This window comes from Aphelocoma coerulescens, chromosome 1, assembly GCF_041296385.1.
Source record: "Aphelocoma coerulescens isolate FSJ_1873_10779 chromosome 1, UR_Acoe_1.0, whole genome shotgun sequence".
Classification (NCBI taxonomy): Eukaryota; Metazoa; Chordata; class Aves; order Passeriformes; family Corvidae; genus Aphelocoma; species Aphelocoma coerulescens.
The window spans coordinates 21,941,602-21,953,750 of NC_091013.1; the positions used below are offsets into that span (position 1 = coordinate 21,941,602).

Sequence of the window (12,149 nt, forward strand, 5' to 3'; positions counted from 1 at the left end):
CCTTTCTGTTGGTTTGTTTTCTTTTTCTTTTCTCAAAGTTGATAACTTCATCAACATTTGTGATTAATTGAGTTTTAAAGATGCTGACATTTAAAGTTGATCCTTCTCCTTTGCAGCTTCTGTAACAAAACTCATCTTACAATTCTTTTCATCTATTGTTCTGTGCAATAGTCACCAGTGTTTAACTATTGTAGTTAGTATATATTAAGCTTCTGTGTCTGATTTAAAACTTCTTATTTAAAGAGATAGCATAAAGATGCAGTACTTACCTCTTTGACTATCTGAAAACAAGAGTACATTTGTGGGATATTTATTCGTAGTTTTTTTTTAATTACTTGAAGAATTTATGTTGTTCTGCATAAGATATTTATTGCATGTGTGTGACATTTGGACTGTATTCTTATGCTGGAAAAACAGAGATCTTTATTTCTTTTGATCTTTCTTTAATTTTTATTCTTGCTGTATATGATTAAGCTTTCAGTAGGAGAGGTGGAGGGTAGTCCCAAGAAGTCTAGCAGAGGGATCCCACTGGGATGGATGGGTCTTGATCCCTTACATGGTAGCTACAAGTAACTTAGAAGTTAGGCAGGCCATGGGAATTTTCAGTATACTTCTTCATAGCCATTGAGTTTTGAATTGGTTGGTTTTGATTGTCATTTGATTGAAAAACCTTTGTAGCTGTAGAAGATATAATGGCAGTATTTGCCAGGGGAAGTTTCTTACAGATCTTTAAAGCAGTTCCTCAATTCCCCTTCTGTTGATGTTTTCTTTAAAAAAAAAAAAATTAGAAGGATACTAAGAAAGATATTATCTTCTTAATGAAGAATTATATGCTGAATTATTACAATAATTGTGTCGGTAATTTGATATGGTGGCAAAGTGTCTAGAGCTAAACTGGTGGTAATGGATGCAAACAAAAATGCATTATCCTGATTTATAGCTTTTACAAATAGGAAAGCAAACCTGGAATGAAAATATTTTTCAGCTACTACTGTTTTGAGCTTGTCAAGTTATGCTACCTATTCTTCCAAATGCAGTTTAATTTTTTTTCTGGGCTGCTGATTTGCCCTCTGCTTTTTTTTTTTTTTTCCTATCTTGCTGTATTTACATGTATGTAAATAATAATTTTTTAAGTTGCATATTCTTATTAAAGTGCATTTTCTGAATAATGTAGATATTTTCTCTCTGGAGACATTAGGGACAACTACATTTTAGCTCCCTTGTTGTGAGGGAAGCTAAAAAGAGAAATCAAACACGCATGCATACACATTTACACACTGAAATCATTATGTGCTCGGGGAACACAAGAGAGAACCCTGAAGAAATAAACTTTTTGCAACAGTGCTTTTCTGTGGCTGGCTACCTTCAGTAGAAACATAGAATAAACAGTCAGAGATTAATTGAAGCTGTGATGCAGTGGGACTGAAGAAAATTAGCTATTAGGAAAGAACACAACTTTAGAGAAAACTAACCATATCATAGCAAGGGTGTAGGAGATAGGAAGAGTCTTCTGCTTATATAATCTTTGGACTGCTTTATATTGCTACATTTATGTATGGTAGCCTTGATAAACATTGCAATTTATTAAGTTCCTTAGAATGAATGCATTTTGTTTTAGGGAAGAGATGCTTATCCTACTGCTTTACATTAAGGAATGTTAATGCTTCCATTAATTTAATATAGACTTACTTCACATGATTCAGAATGAAGATATAAAGTATCTGGAAAAAAAAGTTGGCTTGTATTTAACATCATATTTCAGTGAGAGAACGTAGTATCGTTTGGGGAAAAATGCACTTGCTTAGTATGACCACTTAAGGGAGCATAGGAAGGCTTTTAAAAGGCTGAGGTATTGACCGTAGATGAGCAGTATTGCTTGCTATGTCTGTCCAACTCAAAATCTAACATTAGAGAAGTGCATGTATTTAAAGTTTAAAGGCCATCTTCAAATACAAGCATGGAGCTGGAAATGTCAGTTATTAAATTGTTTGATTAGATTCTGGAGAATAAATGAGAAATCTGTAGAGAGTCATAGCTACAAGTTGTATTTCCAGATAGGTAGATTAGTTACTGCACCTATTCACTAATCTACACACTTTACTATCAGTAGTACTTAAAACTTCTCAAAGTTGGACATATGACTAAAGAAAAATGTATGGCAGATAATATGGTTATTTATAGAATTGAATGGCTGGGTCACAAGGGAAACAAATCAAGAGATGCTGAGGTGGCAAAGGAGGAGTAGGAATGGCTTAAGGGAGCAGACACCAGACATAACTATGACAGTGAATCAGGAGGAACAGAATAAGATTATTTTTGTATAACTAGGCATGAAAAATCAGATAAGAATTCATGTAGTTGGAACATGAAAACAGAATTGTGCTCAAGTGTTTCAAAGAGCCAAAAGTCAACTGGAGTCTGCTTGAACCAAAACTACCTGAAACTAATATCCTGTGTCCAGTACAGTTGGGATTAATGCCAAGAAGCACAGCTGAAATGATTTTACAGCTATGGAGGATTTTCTCTTGTGAATTGATAAAGACCAGACACCCATGCTTGTTCTTCATTAGGTAATGATAATTGTTTGTCTGGGAGGGGTAGCTAGCATTTAGAATGCTTCAGCACAGGAGCATTAAAACCCCTTCATAGAAAACTCAAAACTTGCACTGAATAGCAAAGTATGCTTCCCTCTTACACAGACTATTGTGTTTTCACTGTTCACTGCATTAACCTTCCCTAGAAGACTGGATCAGATTGAAGTTTCTACTCATAAGATTTGAGGTGTTCATTACTCTGGGTTCACAGCATCAATAGATAAATCTCTGGTATTAACAACTGTGACTGACAGCTGCTCTCCTCTGCTCAGTGTTACTTGCTTTAGGAATTGCAAAAAGAGAAACTGCGCTATCTGAGGGGCTGGTTTGAGCCAGCTGGATACCTGCTTCAGAAATTAAAACTCTGCAATCCAGTGAGAAGAGTGTATTTCTTTGATTTTTTTTTTCCCAGAAGCATAACTGTACGTGAAAGAAAATGTTCTCCCAAACTCTCAGAGTTTCAACCAATAAACTTACATAATGTTGGGACCTTGCTTAATGAGTTTCAGTGGGTCTCATTATGTAGTGATGTTAATCACATTTTTGACATATTGTGAAAAGCCTTGTTTGATAACAGAAAAAGTAGCTATGTAACTTACAGAATGTTCCATGATTTTTGAGTTTAGAAGGAACATTTCAGATATAGCAAGAATTTTCTTTTACACTGACTGTTTGGAATAGGTTTATTACATTCAGTAAGACAACATTGTTGAAGTATTGCTAAAAGCTTTGTAATTGGGTATATGTTAATACATATACCAACTTACATGCATATATATAAAAACTAAAATGCATATATTTGTCTTGCAGGGGTCAATAAGCTGATCCATCATTTGCACAAACACAACATACCCATAGCTGTTGCCAGCAGCTCAAGTGAAGTGTCATTTCAGAGGAAAACAACCAGACACAAAGACTTATTTGGACTTTTTCATCATATTGTATTGGGAGATGACCCTGAGTTGAAGCGTGGCAAGCCACATCCTGATCCATTTTTACTTTGTGCAAAGAGATTTCACCCTCCTGCACCACCAGAGAAGGTAAGAGGGGGAGGGCACAAGTTAAATTTAGAAATTTTCTGTTTGGGCTATATTTTGATTTTTTTTTTTAATGTGATAAATACTTAGATTAATATAAATATTCTAAAAGTCAGCAAACCCTGTTTTCAAAGATGTTTGTGCTGTTGAAGAGAGAGATTTTCCCCCACTACATCTAGAATTTGTTATGCAGATTGCTCTGACTTGCTACATGGTGGCATGCAGTAAAAGGAAAATATAATGATTTTCTGAGGTATACATAAATCTGCAAGCTTTACTTCACTATTCAGAGTTTGGAAACAGTTATTTAAACATAGGTCAGTTTATTTTTCATACATTCATGGCTGATTTACCTCTTAAGCGTTGAAACATTAAATATAGTTCTTTGTGAAGAGGACATATATTTTTCCTAAGCTACATCTTTCTACTAGCAGTCTAAATCTCTGAGATCATAGTTCATGTTTCCGATTTAAAACTTTCAGTTTGAGCAATCTTTCTAAAATAGTAGATGTGTTTAGTTTTCCCGTCTTATATATAACTTTCCAAACTTTATTCTGAAATAGAAATCTGTAGGGAGAATATTTCACGTAAGCTGAGAGTTACTTAAAATAATGTCTTCATTTTTATTTTAAATTAAATTGCCTTTATCCTTAGAATATTTTTCTCACTTCTTCTCTGTCCCAAGTGGAACGTAAGTTCTGAAGTTCTGGAGTTTTGTTACTGTGGAAAAATACATTACATGCTAATTTGAAGGAAAAAATTTAGGTAAATTAGACTGTGATTACTGTTCTCTCAGTAGAATTATTGGGAAAAAAAGGCTAGACAAATACATATGGAATGATTAGCTAAGATTCCTCAGCCTTTCATACTTCAAGTTCTCACCCAGAGTCTAAGTGGTATTTTCATTTCCTGGGAATACAAAGCGAATTAAGTTTGATGCAGTGTGGTTTACTGTCAAACAGTTAACCAAACTGGGTTTGGGTTTTGGTTTGGTTTGATTATTTTCTGTTGCAATTTCTCTTGATGTTTTGTATATGTGAATCTACTTCATTTGTAAACTTGCATATTCAGAAATGATACACCAAATATACATATACAGGGAAACAATGTCATCTGTGCTAATGGCAAATTAAATATAATTTCATGTGAGGAGCAGAAGGGCAGCTTTCCCAAAACTCTTAGTATGTGGTTCTATTTCAGAAAACCCACAAGGTGGTAATACTTAAAAAGAACAAAACATTAAAAAACAACACAAAACCAAGCAAAAAACCAGTGGACCAGTGACTTGTGTAGATACTTGTATTTGATCCTTTAGTTGTGTTAGCATTGAAAAAAATATATGAAGAAATAGTAGCATCTGTATTACACTTAATATTTTTAAAATTTAAAGGTATGTTAGACAAAGTCACAGATTGCTTATAGTAGTTCTGTTTTTAATTTTGTTAACTCTTCTGTGAAGAAGACATAAATGTTTGAATCCATATTTTTCCGTTATAAGAAATTTACAGCGTCAAATTCCCTTAGTGCAGATAATTCAGCTGAACTTTTTTTTGTTGCATCTACAAAAGTCACAAATGTTAAAGTGTGAGAAATTTGCACATGCACAGAATTCCCAAGAGGAAGGAAATGAAACCAGTACATGCGAAACTATCCAAAACATTTGTGACCAGTTGCAGTGTCATCTTCAGAGTTTTGTCCCAAGTGGTGAACTAATAGAGCTACAGACCTGGATTTCATGCCAGGAATCAGTAACATCCAAGGCTGCGGCCAACTATCAGGAGGTAATGTCTACATAACCAAGTAACTGGACTCAAGCAAAACAGGTTGTTAGAGCATCATAGCTAGTGCTTAGGCCCATACACCTATGCTATATATTATTTGAATATTTTCTACTGGATTAGATTTATTGTGATCCTAGGCCGAGATAAGGTTGTTTGGAGCTTTATGTATTCTTAAGCATTGGAGGTTTCTTGATGAGCGCCTGGAAAGAGCTTTCACTGGAGCTTCCTGCTAGAGTAACCTAGTACATACCAAAACTACACAGTGAAACAAACTACCAGGGAGCAAGTGAGAGCTTTCAGGTTTGCTTTAAAACTTCACTGCTGCTCTAAGCAAAAAATACAATGTAGACAGAAAAAAACAAATGCAGAATTTAGCTGTAGTGGTGTATCAGCCAGTGGCTGCTGCTATACAGGCATACTTCTGCAAGTAGACCAGTATTTAAAGTGATTTATAAATGGATATTATATCTGCTTTACCGTCATTGAATGATGTCATAAATATCATCTTGGAATTTCTTAAATGTTGACCTTTTGATTTGCAGTCTTTGGTTAACTAGGAACTTAATAAGCATAATGATAAAATGATAGCACAGGAATTTCAAAAAAGATACATCCTGCAAATTCAGCCTAGGTCTTCTATCTTGTGCTGCACGAAGCATCATATGAACTTCCAACACTAGTAACAATGCACAGTCATGTAAGTAATCAAGTAAATCAGTCAGGTAATCAAAATATGATCTAGAAATTAAATACTAGAAATTTTGTATTTTACTAATTTTTTTTAATATATTCCAAATTCTGCTCTTAAATGCACAGGTGTAACTTGTATGACAACCATCTGGAGCTGTACATATGTAGAAACAATGTGTTCTCGAATTTTATAGAAATTTCAGGCCACAATATTCAAAACACTGTGTTCTTTTTCATACATTTTATTTAGACGATTGAAAGACACTTTTCAGTGTTATTCTGTTTGGATTCTGGTCAGGGAATACTTAAACAAACTGGACATTGATAAATCCAGGACCCTAATGGGATGTACTGTCAAGTGCTGAGGGATCTGGCAGATGTCTTTGAAAGACCACTTTCCATAATCTTTGATCTATCATGGCCATTGGCAGAAGTGCTCAAAGGCTGGACACAGCAAATGTCACTCCTGTCTTGAAGCTGGGCAAGAAGGATGACCCAGGGAACTACAGGCTTCTCAGCCTCATCTCAATCCCTGGAAAAAGATGATGGAACAACTAATCCTGAAAACCATGTCCAGACACAGTAAGGGCAAGCAAACCATCAGGAGTAGTCAGTATGGCTGCACCAAGGGAAAGTCATGCTTGACAACTTGATTAACTTCTTTGATTAAGTGACTGGCCTGGTTGACGGGGTGAGAGCAGTGGCTGTTGTCTACCTGAACTGCAGCAGTGCCTATGCCACTCTCACCTGTATGATGTGGATGAGCAGACAGTGAGGTGGTTTGAAAACTGGCTGAGTGGCCAGGCCCAGAGGGTTGTGATCAGTGGCGCAAGTCTAGGTGAGTGCTAGTGATTAGTGGTGTGCCCCGGGAGTGAGCACTGGGTACTGTTTAACATCTTCTTCAGTGGTCTGGATGTAGTTAAGAGAGTGCTCAAGAGGATCTTATTAATGTGTATGAATACCTGAAGAGAGACTGCAGTGAAGAAGGAGACAGACCTTTTTTCAGTGGTGCCCAGTGGCAGAACCGGAGGCAATGGACACAGACATACACAGGAGACTGTCTGAGCACAAGGAAACACTTTTTTTTTACTGTGAGGAAGGCCAAGCACTTGCAAAGGTTGCCCAGAGAGGTTGTAGAGATCCTCAAAATTTGTCTGGACACAGCCCTGTGCAATGGAGGAGGTTGGACCAGATGAGCTCTGGAGGTCCTTTCCAATCTCACTTATCCTGTGATTCAGTGATTAATTTCACAGACTGGATCTGGGAAAAAAAAATAAGGAAACAAAAATACTTGTGCTATACAATAGTTTTCTGTGGGGTATGCCCAGCCCCTGCCCTGGAGGGATGTCTGCTGAGATAAAGCGATTGCTCAATCTCCCAGCAGGACTCCCTGGGAAGGCAGCTAACTTTTCACTTAGGGCGAGAAAAGACAGACCCAGAATCCTCTGGGAGACCCTATGCAGATCCTTTGTAACCCATTGGCCTTTACCCTCTGGCACCCATCCCCTGTATCCCTATAAAAGCTAGCCCTCTGCCCCTGCAAGGGAGAGAGCTCTCGTCCCTGGCTTTCCCCTTTGCTGGAGTATGGACCAACAATTAAGCTACCTTCCGTGCAGAACCAGCCACACGAGCCTCTCCTCTCTCTCTGGTCTGGCCTGGAGGCTGCTCTGCAGAGCTGAGCTGAAATCACGAGCTGACAATCACTAAAGAGCTGACAGTTTCTGCACGGGAGCCTCGGGAAGGCGATTCCTTTTGGGACCATCTCTCCTGACCGGTCACAGCTTCCTCGGTCAGAGCTACTGACCCCTCACCAGCTGTAATAGTTTTCTGTTCCACTTTAACTTATAGGGCTTACATTCTTTAAAATCATGCTTTTGGAATTTGAAATACTAGAATATTAATTTTTTATATAAAAAAGTTTATAATAACCAGGCCATTTGTGTGTACTTGTATAATTTATACATATATATATTTATATATTGACTATAACTTTTCAATACTATATTGAAGAAGTTTTGTTTCATAATAACAAAAATGGTATGCAAATTTATTTTAAATATGACTCTGAATCAGAGAGTTTCTGACATCCTCATGCCAAGATTTATACATATTTCTAAGATATTTCTGTCATCAAAGCCACACAAATAATTAACTTCCTGCTTAAGGATATTGAAGGCTAAGGCATTTCTTTCCAGTATTTTGGTTGATTTGCCTGTAGCTTTTCTGTAAAATAATGGACCTTAGTATTAGTTTAAAAGCACAAAAATCCATTATTATTCACTTTTTAAACACAGGGATAGATTGTAGTAATACAAATGGTCATAACTCTCTTATGAAGAATCAATCTGTTCTATTTAAAAAGTTCCAAGTGATGTAAATCATTACCTTAATTTAAAACACTATTTCTTTGCAGTTTCTTCCATTTCTAATTAATTAATTGATCCCATAGTTACAAATAATCTCTGTACCAAATCTAGAGAGAGCTCATTAAAATTTTTTCAGACTGATTAAATAGCATTAGGATTTATGAGTCTCAGTGGACATTTTGTCATAGAATTGAGAAGTTCAAAGAGAAATTTTCTGTGACTTTTTTGCTATAGAAGATGTAGTGAAAGAACAGTAGATTCAGAACACTATGACATTCACATATTTTGTAATTTTATTCTATATTGTACAACTAAAACAGGATAAAGAAGGCTGATTTAGTACTTAACATGACCATCATATAAAAGGATGCTAAAACCTTTTTTTTTGTGTTATCCCCTTTATTTTTTAACTTTTTCCACTTTTTTTTTTTTTGCCATTCAATTCCACCATTTTTAGTGTATGCATGTAGTGTATATATTTTACTTACTATGGTTTTCAAGCATGTATTTAATTAGTGATGTTTCTCTTATTCCTTGTGTATACCTGGAGGTTGAATGTATTGGGAGTACTTTATTTAAAATACAGAAATTACAGACATGAACAGCCGTTCTAGGTGGTGCACTGAGCTGTAAATTGGAATCCCTGCTGTTGAAATCACGTATTTTAGTCACCATAAATCTTCTCCTTTTCCATTTTATGAATTTATTGGTTTATACTCTTTCCTGAATGTTTGCAATTCACAAGTTTTTATTTTAGAAATAAAAAAAGGCATTAAATGTAAAAACACTGACATTTTTCAGCTTAGTTCAAATTTACGTTAATGGCTGTTTCTTCAAGCTTGGCTCTAGTCTTTCTTTGAATAGGCATACATTACCAATTTTTTCTCATCTGAAACAACCTTCTAAATAGCTGCTCATGGTATAAACCATTCTGATTTACCCAAGCCTTGCTGTCTTATCTCTTTGGACTCACAGTTCTTACCAGCTGTTTTAGCATATTGTTAGATATTTGTTTTTTCCAGTGGATATAACCTGTGATCATAATGGTCAGAGTATACCCGACTTTTAAAGTGTTAGGCTGCATTCAGGAGGACAGATGACAAAGAGTTTGTAAATGATAACTGTTGTTCTCAGACAGTGTGGTCTGACAGAGACATACAGCACATGCCAGTGGCTGCTTACTATGAAGAGGGATCAAGGTTGCTCCACAGCTCTTTCTGGCTGAACATGCATTTTGAGGTAGAAAGCAGAATTTGGTCTTTCTTTTCAGAAGCCACTGTCTTGTCCATACTGATGTTTTACAGTTCATGAATTAATTAGGCATTTAATAGGTTAAAGTCAATAAAGAACTTCTTGTCTGGTTTGTTGATGCCAACTCCAGTGTAGCCATGTCGTTAGTAGACTGAATGAAGGTCTGGGATGTTTGAGTGTTTCTGGGGTGTGTGTTTTCTTCTTGTCCCTCATCTTCAAGGTTGTACTCTATCAATGTTCCTGTTAGCCTTGCATCCTGTGCTACACAGTGACCGGCTTCCAAACACAGCAGAGAAGATTCTCCCATGGCAGAAGTGTGTCGTGGTGGGGATGGTCCACTCTGGGAGGTGGTGGGACAGCTGAGCAACTGATTCAGTGCCATGAGAGATTGAAAACACTGCTCCTGAGTACACACACCTTGCTTAAGTGTTTTGCAACAAAAGCAGAGTTCACTCCCTTAAACAAATTTAGATTACATAGATTTAGATAACATGGGTTTCACTGTTATTGTACATGGAGTGATTGAGAGGCAAATGAAGTATGTCCCATCATTTGTGTATACCCAGATTAGTTTAGTTCTATCATGTAGAACCTGCCCTGAAGTTTTGAAAATGGATAGCAAGTGAAATCTGAAAGGGTGTATCTATGAACTTGGAACGGAACATTTCCACTTGTCTGCCTTCTAACCAAGATGAGGTGCCAAGTCCAAGGAACATCCCCTTTTCTGATTTTATAGCTTTTTGGGATTTTTTTGCTTTTATGTATACATCCAAAATTGCCCAGTCTCAACAGCTTGAGTCTTTTCATCAGGAGCTAAAAATACCTTGTAGTTAGTCTTTTGTAAAGCGTAACTGGAAAACTAGTTCCAGCACATTTCTAAACTGCCAAGAAAAATTCTCCATAGAGAACATAACAGCAATCTGGGACTTCTGTTTTCTTTTTAAAGCAGATCAGAAGAGAGTTTTATCCTTGTCTTGTCCACTCTATGGGCTACTTTCTGAAAAAATGTAGGAAAACATCCTTTTGTGCATTTTTGACCCTGAGAAATTCAATCTTCCAACCTTTGGGCTTCCTTGGGAATTGTCCTAGTTACCACATGATACATTAGCTCTTTGCTCAGAAAGGTTCTTGTCTAGAACTTCTTCCTGGATTCCTGAAGCCTTTACTTTACCTTGTTCTGCAAGGTGACTGAAGACTTATTTCTAGATGGCAAGTTGTTTTTTGTCTATTTAGTATATTTTGCTGGACTAGTTCTTGAATTCCTGCTACTATGGGGCACTGCAAAATAATTAACAGCATAACTTTTTGTATGGGTTGCTCTCCCTTCTAGAGAAGCTATTGATTTCAGACAAACACTGAAGAAATTTAAAGGAATAAATTATTAATAAATCATCATTTTAAATTGTGTATTAAGCAATTTAAAGTAAATAGGTATTGAACAATATAGTTTTATGTTTAAAGACCTCCATCTTGAAATATTTCTAGAAGCTTTAAAGTTGGGATGCAAAGATGCAGGACTCTGGTGGAATGTACTGTTGGCTGAATCCTTCACCTTCCTAGCTGCTACACAATCTAAGCATGTAGCCCTTACTTGTGTCTCCCAGGCTGGATGATGAAGTCTGTTGTTAGGAAGCTTGCCTTCCAGCTGTAGAGAAAAGAATGTGAGGTATTTCACCATGTCTCACAACCTAGGACTTCTGAAGATCTACTTGTCACCCACTGGTAGAGGGTGTGATGTTGGTTATAGGTTCTTGTCAGGTGGAGAAAAGGCACTGGACCACGTGTCGGGGAACTCTTATGTTTTATTATACAGTCTTCTTAACTGTGGCAACCAGCCCAATGTTTACACTCAAAAGGTTTTGGCGAACACACCCTTAAATTCTTACAATACATGTCCACAAAAAGTATCAGCTAACAAGCCCTTAGTTTTGTACAATACACTTCACAATTCCCACAAAAACTCTTCAGAAGGTGCTGGCTCACGAACAAGCCACCACACCACTATGCAAAAGTAATGAGTTGGGGTGGGGGAACTGAGCAGAAGTCTCAAAGTGGAGCAGGAAGTTGCCTCAGGACAGCACTTCCCCACCTCCATGGGACCCTCTCCTCTGATCACCTTTCCTGTAGCAATACTCTGAATATTTGAGACAAAACATGCTTAGGTCCTCTACACTGACTATACACAGGCATCTTTTCCCTAAATTCATAATAGGCCACCATTTTATACTTACAAGATAATTAAAGGAAGGAGACTGTTTGTTTGTTTGTTTGTTTGTTTTCAGGTTTTTTTTCAATTATCATGCTCTCTGTTCCTGTGGTTGATTTACTTCCTCCCTTTTCTTCTGAAGCATGTGTACTTCTGTGTTCACACATGTACACATCCACTCTGCCAACCTACCCATCCCCATGCTGGCAGTCTTTATTATATAT

General features: G+C 36.8%; 1 protein-coding gene across 1 annotated transcript in view; it reads left to right on the plus strand.

Annotated features, from left to right (window-relative positions):
* PUDP (pseudouridine 5'-phosphatase) overlaps window positions 1–12,149 on the plus strand; it is a 70,043-nt gene that overhangs the window by 36,698 nt on the left and 21,196 nt on the right. Inside the window, exon 3 of the mRNA XM_069003890.1 lies at window positions 3,405–3,634. Coding sequence (XP_068859991.1) covers window positions 3,405–3,634 — 230 coding nt within the window. The remainder of the gene's footprint in view (window positions 1–3,404; window positions 3,635–12,149) is intronic.